The sequence below is a fragment of the Chenopodium quinoa genome, unplaced genomic scaffold (assembly GCF_001683475.1).
Source record: "Chenopodium quinoa cultivar QQ74 unplaced genomic scaffold, ASM168347v1, whole genome shotgun sequence".
In the NCBI taxonomy this organism is placed as follows: domain Eukaryota; kingdom Viridiplantae; phylum Streptophyta; class Magnoliopsida; order Caryophyllales; family Amaranthaceae; genus Chenopodium; species Chenopodium quinoa.
Window position 1 is genome coordinate 5,920,476 of NW_018742329.1, and position 14,633 is coordinate 5,935,108.

At 34.4% G+C, this 14,633-nt stretch overlaps 1 protein-coding gene across 1 annotated transcript; it reads right to left on the minus strand.

The window, feature by feature from the left end:
* Positions 1 to 5,531: 5,531 nt before the first annotated feature.
* Positions 5,532 to 9,892, minus strand: LOC110690913 (cyclic phosphodiesterase-like). Its single transcript, XM_021867822.1, has 3 exons — positions 9,192 to 9,892; positions 8,606 to 8,660; positions 5,532 to 7,811 (listed from the first exon to the last, which is right to left on the minus strand). Exons 1-3 carry the CDS (start codon positions 9,474 to 9,476, stop codon positions 7,603 to 7,605), a joined length of 549 nt encoding a protein of 182 aa, XP_021723514.1. The 5' UTR covers positions 9,477 to 9,892; the 3' UTR covers positions 5,532 to 7,602.
* Between the last annotated feature and the right edge of the window lie 4,741 nt (positions 9,893 to 14,633).

Consider the following 14,633-nt stretch of genomic DNA (forward strand, 5'->3'; position numbering starts at 1 on the left):
TCCTAGTTGTGAAAGATATTCCTCAAATTTCCTACGTGTAAAAATCCTACATTTTTAACTCATTACGGATGGTCTTTCCAATGAGATATTTTTTATGCATATGACAATAATGTTAATCAAAATTACGCACATGAAATACTTAGAACTTTTCGAGTCTCATCCACTCATTCTAAATCATTGCCAAAATAAATTTCAGGAATTAAAATAGAAATCATCCGCAGTGGAGTCGCCAAAAACTGTAGGGAATATTTCAAGCATTACCCCAAACTTGAACCCCACTATGATCATACCTAGATGGCAAAATTCTTAAATCTTATTCGTCACTTTTTCTTAGATGGCGAGTGAATTTTTTTATTCTAAAATAAATTATTAATATAAAATTTCATTGGTCAAAATAATACTTTTTCTTACATGGCGCACCGAATGCTCTCGAAAAATGCCTACTTTATTTATATATATTAGATTATTTTTATATTATACTATCTATGTTAAAGAGTATTTCAAGTTAAATTAAATTCATTTATGATATACTTTAATAATTATTAACCACAACTTTATGTTTGGTAGTACTAAAGTATTATTTTACAAGTATGACTATCAAATGTCAAGTTGATTATTAATCCTTGCCTCAAAAAAAAAAAAAAAGTGATTATTAATCCATGAATAGAAAATTTGAATAACATATAAACATTTTCAATCTCATATATATATTCTATATTTCTATAATATATATCCTACGTCAAAATATCCCAATTCAAAAGGGATATACACCTCTTACATAGCAATGTTTGTATCAATGATGTGTTTTAAAATTTGGCATAATATAAAAAAATTTATTTTAAAATTCAATTAACAAACCGGCCATTGCCACCAAAATTAAAATTTCAAATAGGCAATAGTCTTAAAAAGAAAATTCCTAAAAGTCAAGGATCCAAAGACTTACTTTCAAATCGAGGGATATATATATATATTAATTAGGGAGGAACCCGAGACATCGCACGGGGTATATAATCCGTGCAATGTACTTATATACCCCATATGTCCCTATTTTGTTGACATGTTTTTTACCGACACAATATTTTATAGCATACTTAATTTGACGGGCAAAATGTTTTATACAAATTTAATTGACTAGTCTTTTTTGTGACAATTAATAATTAAGGTTTTTTTTTTAATTTTATATTTATAATTATTGAGTTGTAGTGTTATTATCATACATAAATCAACAAATATATAATAAAAGCTAAAGTGTAAATCCTAATTGGAGCAAAAAAAAAAACTTTCAAAGAAAAAAAAATATGAAATGATACAGAATACGAGAGTAGTACATTATTCTAATATATTGCCTTATAAGTAGTACTAGTAGTAGTGTACGTACTTAGCTAACAGCTGGAGTATTGTGCTTTACTTGACAACATCCCACCAAAAAGGCAAAAATCGATGCTCTTTCAATCTTCAATATTTGATTTTGATGCTTAACTTTATTTACATTTCATTTACTTGGTGAAAATTTGGTATTTTTGAAATTTGAGTGTATGGGTTAATCTTTTGATGTGTTGTTTTTCACGTACATCACAAATTCTCAGGGTCATTTGGGATTGTTGAATTTTCTGATTAGTTTGAGATAATTGCTGTTAAATTATTTATTGAATTTCATATTTTGGTTTAACAGATGCTCATGCTTCACCTATTTTTCCTAGACATGAAAGTAAGTTCTTGTTTATAATTTATGTTGATGTTGTTGTGACAATTCTGTTCTTTTAATTAATCGTTAATATTTTTCAAATGTGGGGGACGTACTCCTCCTAGACACAGTGTTCATTACCGAATATTTTTCTAATGAGATCACAACTTGGTTACTTGAAAATGATGCTGATCTACAACCTCGTGTTGCTAATCCACACCAGCTAGCCGTTGGACCTCAACCTCCCACACTTGTTCTAGCTGCTGATCTACACCACGATCTACACCAGGAATCTGCTGATCCACATCAAAAACATGGGATAGTGTGCTTAAAGCATTAAAGTTAGCATTTGCAGCATATGAGGGTGCACTCGCCACATTAGTGGGGGTACTCGCAGTCATGGAAATATGGAAGAACTTGTTGGTCCTCAAAAACAGGATTCACCGGTTATCAAGCAGAATTCACTGGTCCTCATGCAGATGATAATTTCATGAATCTAATTATTTTCGAATAAATTAATTCTTGATTGAAATTTGTGTTGATGTTTATACTTCAATTCCATTAACAATATTTATCCAAATTTTATTTTTCAGAAATGGGTTTTCCCACTCTTGTTTTACTATCACAAACTGCTAATTTATACCAGGATGCACACCACCAAAGCTGTTGATGCACACCAGCGTCTTTCTTGAATCATTTGAGCGTGCACATGCAGCATTGGAGCTTAAACTTGTAGCATTGGAGAGTGCGCTTATAGCCTCGGAAAAGCTTGTTGTTCCGTTTGCTGCACCACAAGCTTGATGCATTAGTGGAGTGCTGGAGTAATCGTGTTAATAGTATTGGAGTAATAGTTTTAATAATAGTACTGGAGTATTAGTGTTAGTCATCAAGGGCATTCATCCTAGTGTAGCAGTTATGAGGAGTATTAGTGTCAGTCATCAGGGACATTCATCCTAGTGTAGCAGTTATGATATTGGAGTATGTAAAATTGACCATATATATTTATAAATACTATATAGGCATACTTTAAATTTGTAAGGATTTCGTTAGTAAAGAGAAATATGTAAAATTGAATTAAACCGTTAATCATAAATCGAATAGTATGACATACATAAATTGTAAAATTATAAGATTTAAGATTTAAATTAGAATTTTAATAACAATGCCGACAATGTTTATTCAAAATATACAAGTGTTTAAAGGTGTTAGTTAAATGTACAGGTCAGGAGAATGTTTTATTTATAGGCATTCATCCTATCCTTCAACCTAAATCAAGAAGGTTCTCTAATCTTCTTAATGAAAATCTAGAAACTGACCTTTTAGAAGGTTCTATGTACTTAAAAGGAAAAGAAAGAGCCTAGATACATCCTACTGATTTTTTTTTTTTATTTTTTTTTTTTAGTTGATATTTTACCTTGTACTATAATGAATTTGAGTTAATTAGTTAATATTTTACCTTATACAGTAGTAGACAAAATGAAATTACTCTTATGAATAAACCATATTATGATAAAAAATAAATTTGATGAATTAATAGACTATCTAGTTGAATTGCTGCTCCATATTTTTAATGGAAATTTCACCAAAGGCCCTTGAGTTATTTTTTTATTCACCATATACCCATGAAATTTTCCAAATTCACCATATGCCCCTAAGTTTATGAAAATTGTTACAAAATACCCAAATGATTCACGGACGTTAACTCTGTTAGTCATTTTGGTTTAATTTTCCACGTGGCAGCTTATCATTGGCTGCTATTTATATTATTTTAATTTTAAAATAAATATTTAATTAATTATCAAAAATAAAACAAATAAAAAAAATAAAAAACCCACCAACCACCAACCACCAACCCAGTCCCTGCCCGCCACCATGTACATGTCGGCGCGGATTTCGCCTGAACCCCCGTGCCGGCACCACCGCCACCACCAATCCGACACCCCACTAGTCGAAACCCTTGAACCACCGATTCCCCAAATCTAAAGCCGCCGCCTCCTCTCCCCACTGTTGGCACCCAAATTCCCATCACCGGGCCAGTGTACCCAAACCGTCACTTCCGCTTCCACCTCCATATATCCCCTGAACCACCTCAACGAAACCCCAAAATAAAAAATCCTAGAATTGAAACCCTAGATTTTGATTTATATGGATTTTGATTTTGGGGTTTAACGGTTTTGGGTTGGTGGTTTTCGGCTAAGGTAGGCGGCGACATCGTCGGGGATGAGACTTGGGCTGCCGAAAAACAGGTTTTTGGGTGGTTGTTTGATGTTCCGCTAAGGTGGAAAGGGGTTTTTGTGGTTCAACGAGAAGGGGGGTATGGTGCTTTGGGTAACGAGCGGGCACTAGCGCAAGGATAAAGGTAAGGCGTCGCCGGCGCGGTGAGGAGGTGACGGTGGCGGTGAAGCTGGCTGGGTGTCGCTGTGTCGGTTTTGGGGAGATGGATGGGCTAAGGTGGCTCGTCGGTGGTGGTTAGAGGTGGTGTTTGTTTTTTTTTTTTTTTTAAAAAAAAATTTTTTAAGCTATTTCTATAAGATTTAATTTATTAATTTAAATAATAACCAATAACATGCTTCCACGTGGCATAATTAACCCTAATGACAAACGGACTTAACAACCGTTAGTCATTAAGGGCGTTTGGTGACATTTTTGTTAAGCTCAAGGGTATATGGTGAATTTGCAAATTTTCATGGGTATATGGTGAATAAAAAAAATAACTCAAGGGCATTTGGTGAAACATCCGTATTTTAAAATTATAACTATTCTTTCCTTTTTTTTTGAAGAAAAAATTATGACTGTTCTTTCGATATATTTCAAAATTTTTATGTGTAATTATTTATTTACACTCTCAATGTTTTCCCAATTCACCATATTACTTGGGGGTTGGGGATTCCTCATCCTCCTCCGCCCCTCACTCATTAAGAGCCTAGTTTGATAACTTAGGTTGATCCGAGTTGAAAACGTTAAATTATCATTAGATACGTTGACCCTAGCTTGCTTTATAATTAATGTGTGGCTGGGCGTATGGTGCATTTGTAAGGAATATTAGGTATATTTAAAAGAATATGGGCGAAAAAAAACATCATACACATTTATAAAGAACGCGAGCATAATATTATGTTATTTGAGTTTGATTATTATGTTCTTTAATGTATGTACATAAAAAAATGTTAAATTCAACCACGACTAAGTAACTATGAAAAAGAACATGTTCTTTAATGTATTATCATGTACTTTTTATAAAGACTTTAAGTTCTTTGTCTAAAGGTGACAAAAGTTAGCCCGACCCGCTAGCCTGACCTGACCCGAACCAAGTAAAATTTTTCGGCCCCAAATCATTTTTTTTTTTTGGTGGGTTTGGGAATGCCTTTTAGATGATTTTTTTTTGGCCTAACGCAAAAGGCCTGCACGACCAGACCATTTTGGGCGGGTTTGGGCACAGAAATTCCGGCCTGAAAATTGGCCCGATCCTGTCCAGCCTGAGAAGTGGACTGATACTGTTTACCTCGGCCTGACCCACCCAATGATTACCTCTATATTTGCCAAACATAGTTCTTTTTCAAACACATTCAACCACGTGAGTAACTATGAAAAATAACATGTTCTTTAATGTATTATCATATTCTCTTTGTAAAGAACTTATGTTATTTGTAATATCATATCTTTGTCAAACACAAACATGTTCTTTTATCAAACACTGATTTGTTCTTTTTCAAACACTAGTATGTTCTTTTCCATACACTAGTATATTTTTTTTTCGCTCATGATTTTTAAGATATGCAAATGTTTTTTCCACTATTTTCACTTTATAATGGTAGAAGATGATTACATAATATGAGTTGGATTTTTTTTTTTTTTTTTTTTTTTGACAAAGAATACTAACAATACAAACAAATAACAACCAAAGCTAAATTAAAATTAAAAGGACCAACCAAGGAGGCGCCGATCACGAGCACTGACAGCCAACCAATGTGCAGGGGCTACCCACTGCGAGGCACCTTACGTCCTTACAAAGCTGACAGGCCGAAAACTGAGGGAGAAGATCTTGGATTCTCGCAATAACCAGAAACAGGAAATGTCAGATTATCCAGAACAGAGGAACAAGGAAACCAGCGGAGCACAATATGTGTAAATGAGGATACGAAGAAGATCTCGATGTAATGCCGACCAAAGGCCCCACAAGCAGGCCTGCAACTCTGCCGAAAGAGGATTGGTAACTCGACTGGCGCGCGCCCCACCACCAAGGACCCTTTCCGAAGCAACCTCCTGGACAATTCAGCAAGCGCCTGCCCGATTGTTATGACAGAGCCAGGCGCCGTCAACAACTAAACAATAGTCCAAGTGATCCATAGACTCCCCCTGCAAACACAAAGGAACCAACTCTTGGTTGAGAGAATGGTTAGCCAAGGAAGTAAGATGATGATAAAACTCTTGAGCCTAAACAGCGCTAGTTGTCCATTCCTGAGAAAGATGGTAAAATAAGGAGGAAGACCAAACCGCCAGCCTAAAAACGTAACCATTTCGAATAATCCAGATGGTCCAAAGGATAGATGAAGGATGTAAGACTAACCAGATCTTGGGAATCCTTAAAGTACGAAACCACAGACACTACCCAGTCGACAAATGTGGTAGACCCCGGGAAGGTACCATTCAAAGCAAGGAGAATCGAATCCTAGAGGGAGCTAATAGATGGACAATCTCTGAGCAGATGGATGTCGTCTCCATATGCATACGACAAAAAGGGCAAACCGGATCCACTGGAAGTCCCTTGGAAACTAAAGTAGCTAATAAAGGAAGAGCATCATGAATTAGCTTTTAATAAAACACCTTAAAACGGGGGAGGAGGGGAAGACCCCAGAAGGATTTCCACCATTGATCCGGGACTGGAGCACAGACTATCAATACAACAGATTGTCGAACCAAAAAAGTGTAGGCTGATTTGGTGGAGAAGCGATCGTCCCTAGAAAATTTCCAATAAACAAAATCATCCATAGCTCGATGCGGTCTGTTAGTCGACTGATTATCAAAGAGCTGATATATGAACCTTAGAAGTGTCCTACGTGCCAGAACGCGGAATAATGAGAGAAGAAACATGAGTCTGAACTTCCAACTCAGAAACTGACAGTCTAAAGGAACCCAGTCATCCACGAGGGTTCTAACTTGAGAACGAACCCGAACCAACTTTCCAAGCTAGACCCTTTCCCAAAACAGCCTGCCCTTCCATCAGGCTCCTGCATACCCAAGACGTCCTAGTAAAATCAACTGGTCCAAGCAAGTGAAGAAAGGGTACTTGGCCCGAAGGACTCTAGAAAGAAGTAGCTGGGGGTTTTGGAAGAGGCGCCAACGTCGACGGGCAAGCAAAGCCTGTTTAACCAAAGCTGAGCTACGAAGACCCAATCCTCCTAAACCTTTCGGAAGATGCAGAATTGAGGCTGAAGGAAACGCCATACCTTTCGAAGAGGAAGAATACCTCCACCTGCCAACAAGTTATCAATATATCCGAGTTTTATTAATACATATATGACCCTTGGTATGATTTCATTATTTGTAAAACTTAGGCCTTAAACCATGAGCTTGGCCTAGTCAATCTGACACACATATCTCCATGATTTAAAGAAAAAAACAAGAAGCCTGGACTTTCTGCGATAAGAGGGCCGAGATATGCTAGCGTTTGCATATCTCAGTTGTAATGAATTTGGATCAAACTTATTGTTACAACTCTTACAAGTAAGTCAGTCAGCCAACAACCTACTTAAACCAAAGACAACACAAAACCAGACTGTAAAAGTAGAACTAAATAAACTTTCACAACTCGTTGGGTTTCCATATACGATCAAACTACCCGTAGAGATTCTTCTAAGTTCTAACAGCAAGAGCAACCAGCGCGCTGAACAGCTTTTTCAACAAGCATGCACAAGCAGCTAAACTTCTTCATCAAGATCATATTCCATCACCTTTTCCCAGGATTTGAGTGTCTTATCTTCAGTATCGGTTTTGTACAGTGCCAGACGGTTTATTTTGAAGCTCAAGTTGCCAAGGGTGTCGTCCAATGCATTAGCTCTCTCTTGAGCTATCTTCTTCTCTTCATCAGTTAAATCCGCATAAAGAAGGCTCATGTGTGGCATGTAAGCTACACAATTACATTTAGATATGATCATCAGAGAAGAGCGAACTTAGTTCAGTAGAATAATCAGGCTAGTAATTCTTCAGTAAACTGTCATCATATCAGTAATATGATAATATCAAACAGACTGATCCAAGTGCAGGAATAAAAGTGTCAATCATCCAACTTTTTCAAAGATACTTCTGTTTAAGGGAGCACAAACTTTAAATTTAATTTTAAAAAAAAAAAATAGATTAAAGGTTGCAGAGGGAGCGCAAACTTTAATTAAAAAAACAAAAAACAGATTTATTTAGAGTAATGTAATACAAATGCCACATTGTCCAAAGTGAGCTTTTGAATGTATAAAAAGCTACAGCAATCAATAATGTATTTCGTAATGACAGTAACTCAAAATTGCCTAGAATTCATAATTTGCACAAATTATGAATTAACAAGGATAAATGATCAAATAACCAGAAAGTTAATATATGTCAATAGATTGCAGAGTATAGAAGTATCTGAACAGCATTGTTCTGTAACTTCTGAACTCTGATTTTCTTCCTGTTTTGAACTTTTTATTAGGAAGGGGTTTCAGGACATTAAAAACAATAGTTTAAGTAAAAGTTTATATTCATCTTCTTAAGATTAATTAGCCAACTTAACAAATTAAGTTAAGATACAGATATTTTGCGCATTAAAACTATTGCTGTATGAAGTAATACCAATATACCATAGAGAATATACATTTATCTCATCTAACACTTAACCATATCCATCAATTTAATTAAAATTAATAGGAAGCAGTATCCAATTCAACTTACGTGCGGTGCGATTATAACCAAAATGTCCACAGCAATGATCACTAGTTTCAACTACCTGTAAATTAAATCAATAAACATTCTAAGTCAGATATTAATCATATTATGGAGTAAAAGACCAACTCAATTGATTGCCTTGAAAATGATCATACTCAAGAAAATGATTGCCTCGAAAATGACCATTCTCAAGAAAAGTTCCATACATATATGACATAAACCAATCAATCAACTTTCAATTGAATAAATTACATTTTCAATTTTTTAAAGTCACCTAAATCATCTTCACCAAATTAAAAAAATGTCACCTGAATCATAAACAATAAAGCAACAATATCCAAAATAACAGATTATCTACCAAACTCTTCAATCAACTGAAATACTCGTATTTCTAACCACTACTTCCTTGGTTCCTCCGTTTTCTTCAATTAAAATACGTATATAAAAATCACGGTTTACAACTTTTTTATTAACATTTTTAGGCAAAAATTTGAATGTGAAATACAACTTAAGTTGTTTTTCTAATCACAAAAGACATGTAATATGATAACTAGCATAAAAGTCAAAATATTACGATTAAACAAGGACGTACCTGAGGGGTGGTGTCAAGGAGAAGGTAAACACACTGATAAAAGAAAGTTCCAGTGGAGACGCCCCTACCATGAGCAGTATACGCCTTCAACCCTTTACACGCTAATTTAAATTTATCAACTGCATCTTCTGGATTCAGTGTGATGGCCCCCACAATAGTAACATGAGGATCAAAATCAGGACCGTTGAATTCTGATCGGAGGGTGTTCATCACATTTTTCACCCTCTGCTTCACATCTTCTGATGGAAGTCCCCACACCGAATACACTTCTGTTTGGGTCGCCATTTCTTTCTCTACAAATTTGACTTTTTTTTTTTCCTGAAAATTGTAGGAATTTGTACGAGTGTTAGTGGGATTTTGAGGATTGTTATGAAGAAATTGGGGAATTTCTTCTGATTAGCAAGTGGAAAATTAAATATTTGGGTTTGTTATTTTTTAATTTGATGGTCAAGTCTTTTTTTTTTATTTTGAATTTTGTGATTCGGTGGATGTGCTGTTATGTTTATTTGTCCCATTCATTCGCATGTTCTACGTATATGCTGATTTTGATCCACTCTAGACCTAATCATGGGCCGGATTGGGATGGGATAGGATGGGATGGGCTGGGCTTTGTGAAAAACTTAACCCATTTTGAGCCAAAGATTTGGGCCGATTCCTCTTAGTCATTAGTCTCATACTCTCGTAAGTCTCATTACTCATTCACTTTGTGCTCGTGCTTTTTCAATTGTCTAAGGTATGCATGAATTTGTCCGAATCGAATTCGACCGAATCCTGACTTGAACCCGGCTTGTAAGTCAGAAAAAACCGACATGATCCGACTTGAATTTAACCAGAAACCTGACATGACCTGGCCTAAAAACCTAACTTGAATACTTGATTTGACATCTCTAGAGCAATAATGTTATACTTTACAATTAATTAAAAGAGGTAAATCATTGATAGAAATGATTAAGTAAATAAAAGTACCTTAATCTAAATCTAAGCTAAGCGTTCGATAAAACAGAAGTAACATTACACAATAATACAAGTACGAGCTGTGTTAGGATGGAGTACGAAGATGAGCATAAATTATGAGACCTAGCTCATAACAAACTCACCATTATTAGTCCTAACATGACTTCATCACTCCCTTCTAAAAATTTAAAACAAGCTACACTTAAAAAGCTACAAACACGTTCTAAGCATCGACGACAACGTAACTCCGATCGATCTTTACTTATTTATATTTCGATTACCGTAGCTGTTGCATGCAGCATAGACACCGCAATCTTAGCGGCACATCTTCCCCACAACTCCCGATATTGTGACACATTTAAGGATTTTGCAACAATCTGCTGTAGTGCGACAAGCCGATCCTGGTCTCCCACATTTTGTTGGATTAAATTGTTCTTCCAACCCAAGTTGTTCTTTTGCTGCCATTATTTGCTTCATGTAAAATTCAGCAATTCGTTCATTTCCAAGTTCTTGTATCATAGCCTTCATAATTGTTGGTTGCACCGAGCCCATCGTAGTACCTGTATAATATCATTGCAACCAATTTATTAATAATAATATCAACATATCATGTAAAATAAAATTACTTTTTACACACTAATCAAGTTAATTTATTACTATTTCTAAACTATAAAATAGTAGTGTTGTTAACAGTTAAGTTTTTACTATTCCTAAGCTATAGAATAGTGATTAATTGCATGTTGTTAAAAGTCAAGTACACACTATTTTTAAGCTATAAAATAGTGGTTTTAGTTTCTTCATGCATGCGTTTAGTTACCATTACTAATATATATATATATATATATATATATATATATATATATATATATATATATATATATATATATATATATATATATATATATATATATGCACGCACATGCTTTTTCTTATTCAACAACTAATTAGGTGTATCTTCACAAAACACCAAGAAGGTATGAGAGCTTGTTTATGAGTATTGTAGATAACTTCATTATTTTGATACTAATACACTATTTTCATACTATATTTTTCAGGTTTTGCGGAGGTAGTTTCAATAAAAAGTATACTTGATCAACAACCAAGCTACATACGTAAGTCTATATTAGCTATTAAGTTTGAAATATGTTATACTATCTTACATTATGTTGACAATTTTTTATTTCATATACAAGGACATGATTTGCTAACTTATACGAATTTTGGAATTGAGTTGTACGTGTACCTTGGTTTTTAAACTATAGCTTTAGAGTGTTTGTTGTTTTGTGCATTTTTTATCTTAGCACCTATATTTGTAAGTCCCAACATCACCCATATTAGTATCTTATTGACTTCATATAGTTAATAATGCTTTGAAAATTTTATTTATTAGCAAAACTACAATGGCTTCTAAGGAAAGGACATCATGGAACAATGAGGATATTGAGATATTTTTGGATTTAATAAAAGAAAACAAAAAGTCAAGAGGTGGCAAGTATAATTGGGACACAATTGTATTACGTTTGAATGCACAAAAAGGAAAAGAGTTCGAAAAGAAACAATTGGAAAACTTTTATAGTGACATTAGAGGAAAATTTAAAGCTTGGAACGAACTTAAAAGTTGGACTGAAATTGGTTGGAATGAGGAAACGGGTTGCCCTGTGATTGATCCAAAATATGAGAAGTGGAAGGCATTTATAAAGGTATTTAGGTTATGAATTTTGCTTTTTGTACTTATATTTTTGTTATTATTACTTGGAATAATATCAATAATTTTTTTTTCTATTGTATTGCCTTATAGAAACATAAGAACTCTTCAAGCTTTCTAAAGAAACCCTTGATGTTTGAGGATAAGTTGTATGATATATTTGTTGGGACGTATACATCAAGTAACAAATCTTGGTCTCCCGCCGTTGGAGGACCGACCATACTAACCAAACAACCCATGATTCTTGTTCAAGATGATTCTAAGGAAGGAGCTGGGGATTCTCATGAAGAAGGAAATTATGTGAAAAACTACCTATTATAATCCAGAATTTGCGAGAAACTACCTATTAAAAAAAATGTTGTAATTGACTACCTATTTTTTTAAAAATGTTGTAATTTACTACCTTTATGCCGGAATATGAAGGAGTTTGACCAAAATTCTCCGGTGTTGACTTGGTAACGTGACACTTGGTGAAAGAAAAGGGTCATTAAGTGTCACGTGATGGTCACGTGACCAAGTCAACACCGGAGAACTTTGGTCAAACTCCTTCATAATCCGGCGTAAGGTAGTAAATTACAACATTTTTTGAAAATTAGGTAGTCAATTACAACATTTTTTTTAATAGGTAGTTTCTCGCAAATTCTGGAGTATAATAGGTAGTTTTTCACAAAATTTCCTATGAAGAACTTAGAACCAAAGATGATGATATGGAAGATACTGAAAGGTCAGCTTACGAAAGCAGGTCCCCTCCCAAGAGCATATCTTGTAGCAAACGTAAGAGTTCATATTGCGGTGCTACCTCTAGAAAGAGTGTGAAGTATGACATTGAAACTTGCATGGATTATTTAAGAAGAAACATGCAATTTGGTTCCTCTAAGATACAACCTAGACCATCTACATCAAAATATGAAAAAATGATTTCAATATTGGAAGGAATGCCGACAGTTAGCAATTACGGAAAGTCTTTCATTCTTCAAGTGTTGGAGTACTTACATGATCCAGATGAAAGTGATTTGTTTTTGTCTCTTCCGTATAATGAGTTTAGAATCTTGTATTTGAAGACAAAAATCTCATTCCCAGATGATTGCTATAGGCCTAGCTTCGATGATAACTTGGATGATGATTATTAAACTATCATAAGTCGTCTAAGATGCTTAGCACTTGTTATTTTAAAGTTTGGGTGTGTAAGTTTCATTTTTCCAATATGGAATAAGTTAAATTTTGGTAACTAATGTGTTTTTATTGTGATATGTGAAACTTTATTTTATTATGTTTCAATGACAAGTAAGAAGAGTCACATATTATTAATTACATATTTGTTGTTGTTTTTTTTTTTTTTTTTTTTTTTTGAGAAATTAAGTTTATTTTGATTTGTAGAATGGACGAAACATTGCACCAAAATTGTATGATGTATATTTCCTTGCACGAGTTGAAGAGATTACTTACTCAAATAGAACGAATGCCTCTACATGTATAGTAGGGGGTGAACCTGGAAGTGAGTGGATACATAGGTTATTGACTGGACATCCTAATTTGTGCAAAGAGCAACTATGGGTTGATAAAGATATCTTCATAAAGCTTGTTGATGTATTAAGAGGGAAAGAAATATTATCTGATGGTCGATTTATACACGTGGAAGAGCAAGTCGGCATATGTCTATTCATGATGGCTAAAGCTGATTCATATCGTGATGCTGCGGAGAGATTTCAACATTCGATATCAACCATTTCTATCTACTTCAGAGCAGTGTTGAAAGCTTTGGTTTCATTATCTTGTGATATTATTCGACCATATCAGAGTTTCAATGAATCACCACCAGAAATTAAAAACAATTCATTATATTGGCCATTTTTCAAGGTAACAATTCTAATGTATTTAGTTAGTAAAAATGTTTATCCTAACATGCTACATATTTCATTCTAATATTATTTTTTAAAAAATCATTCTTAGAATTGTGTCGAAGCTTTAGATGGTACCCATATAGAAGCAGTTGTTGATGATGTTGGTGGTAAGCCATATAGAGGACGTAAAGGAAACAAAACATGGAATGTCATGACTGCGTGTTCGTTAACATGTTATTTACTTTTCTTAATGTGGCCTTATGACACGACATTTTGGACACATTGTTTAGGTGATGTAACCAAGAAATTCCCCCCATCCACCTTCAGGTACTATTTAAAGTTTAAATTTGTTGTTACTTAGATAAATATGCTACCTAGTGTATACTAATATTTTCTTTTGAATGAATAGGAAAATACTTTTTAGTTGACTCAGCATATCCAAATACTCTTGGATATCTAAGCCCGCATATGGGCAAAGACTTGAAGTATCATTTGCCAGATTTTGAAGAAAGGGGTCCACCTATTGGAAACTTAGAGCATTATAATTATCGACATTCCTCTTTACGTTCAACAATTGAAAGATGTTTCGGCGTATTAAAGAAAAAATGGAAAATCTTAAAGATGATGCCACCGATGGATGAAGCATTTCAATTGTCTATCATTGTTGCAACATTTACGCTTCACAATTTTATCCGTCTATACGAATTAGGGATACCAATATTTCAAGAGGTTGAAGAAATGGAGACTAGAGCAGATTATAATTTGTATGATATGCAAAGGAAAAAAGCTATGAACCGTATTCAGGATAAAATAACAAAAGATATATGGAAGTCGGTTGGAGGTGTCGTAGAGGATGATACAGAAGAAGGAGATGATGAGAATGATGATGATGAAGCACTAGAAGATTGAAATTTTATTTGGTGTTATTGCAATATACACTTT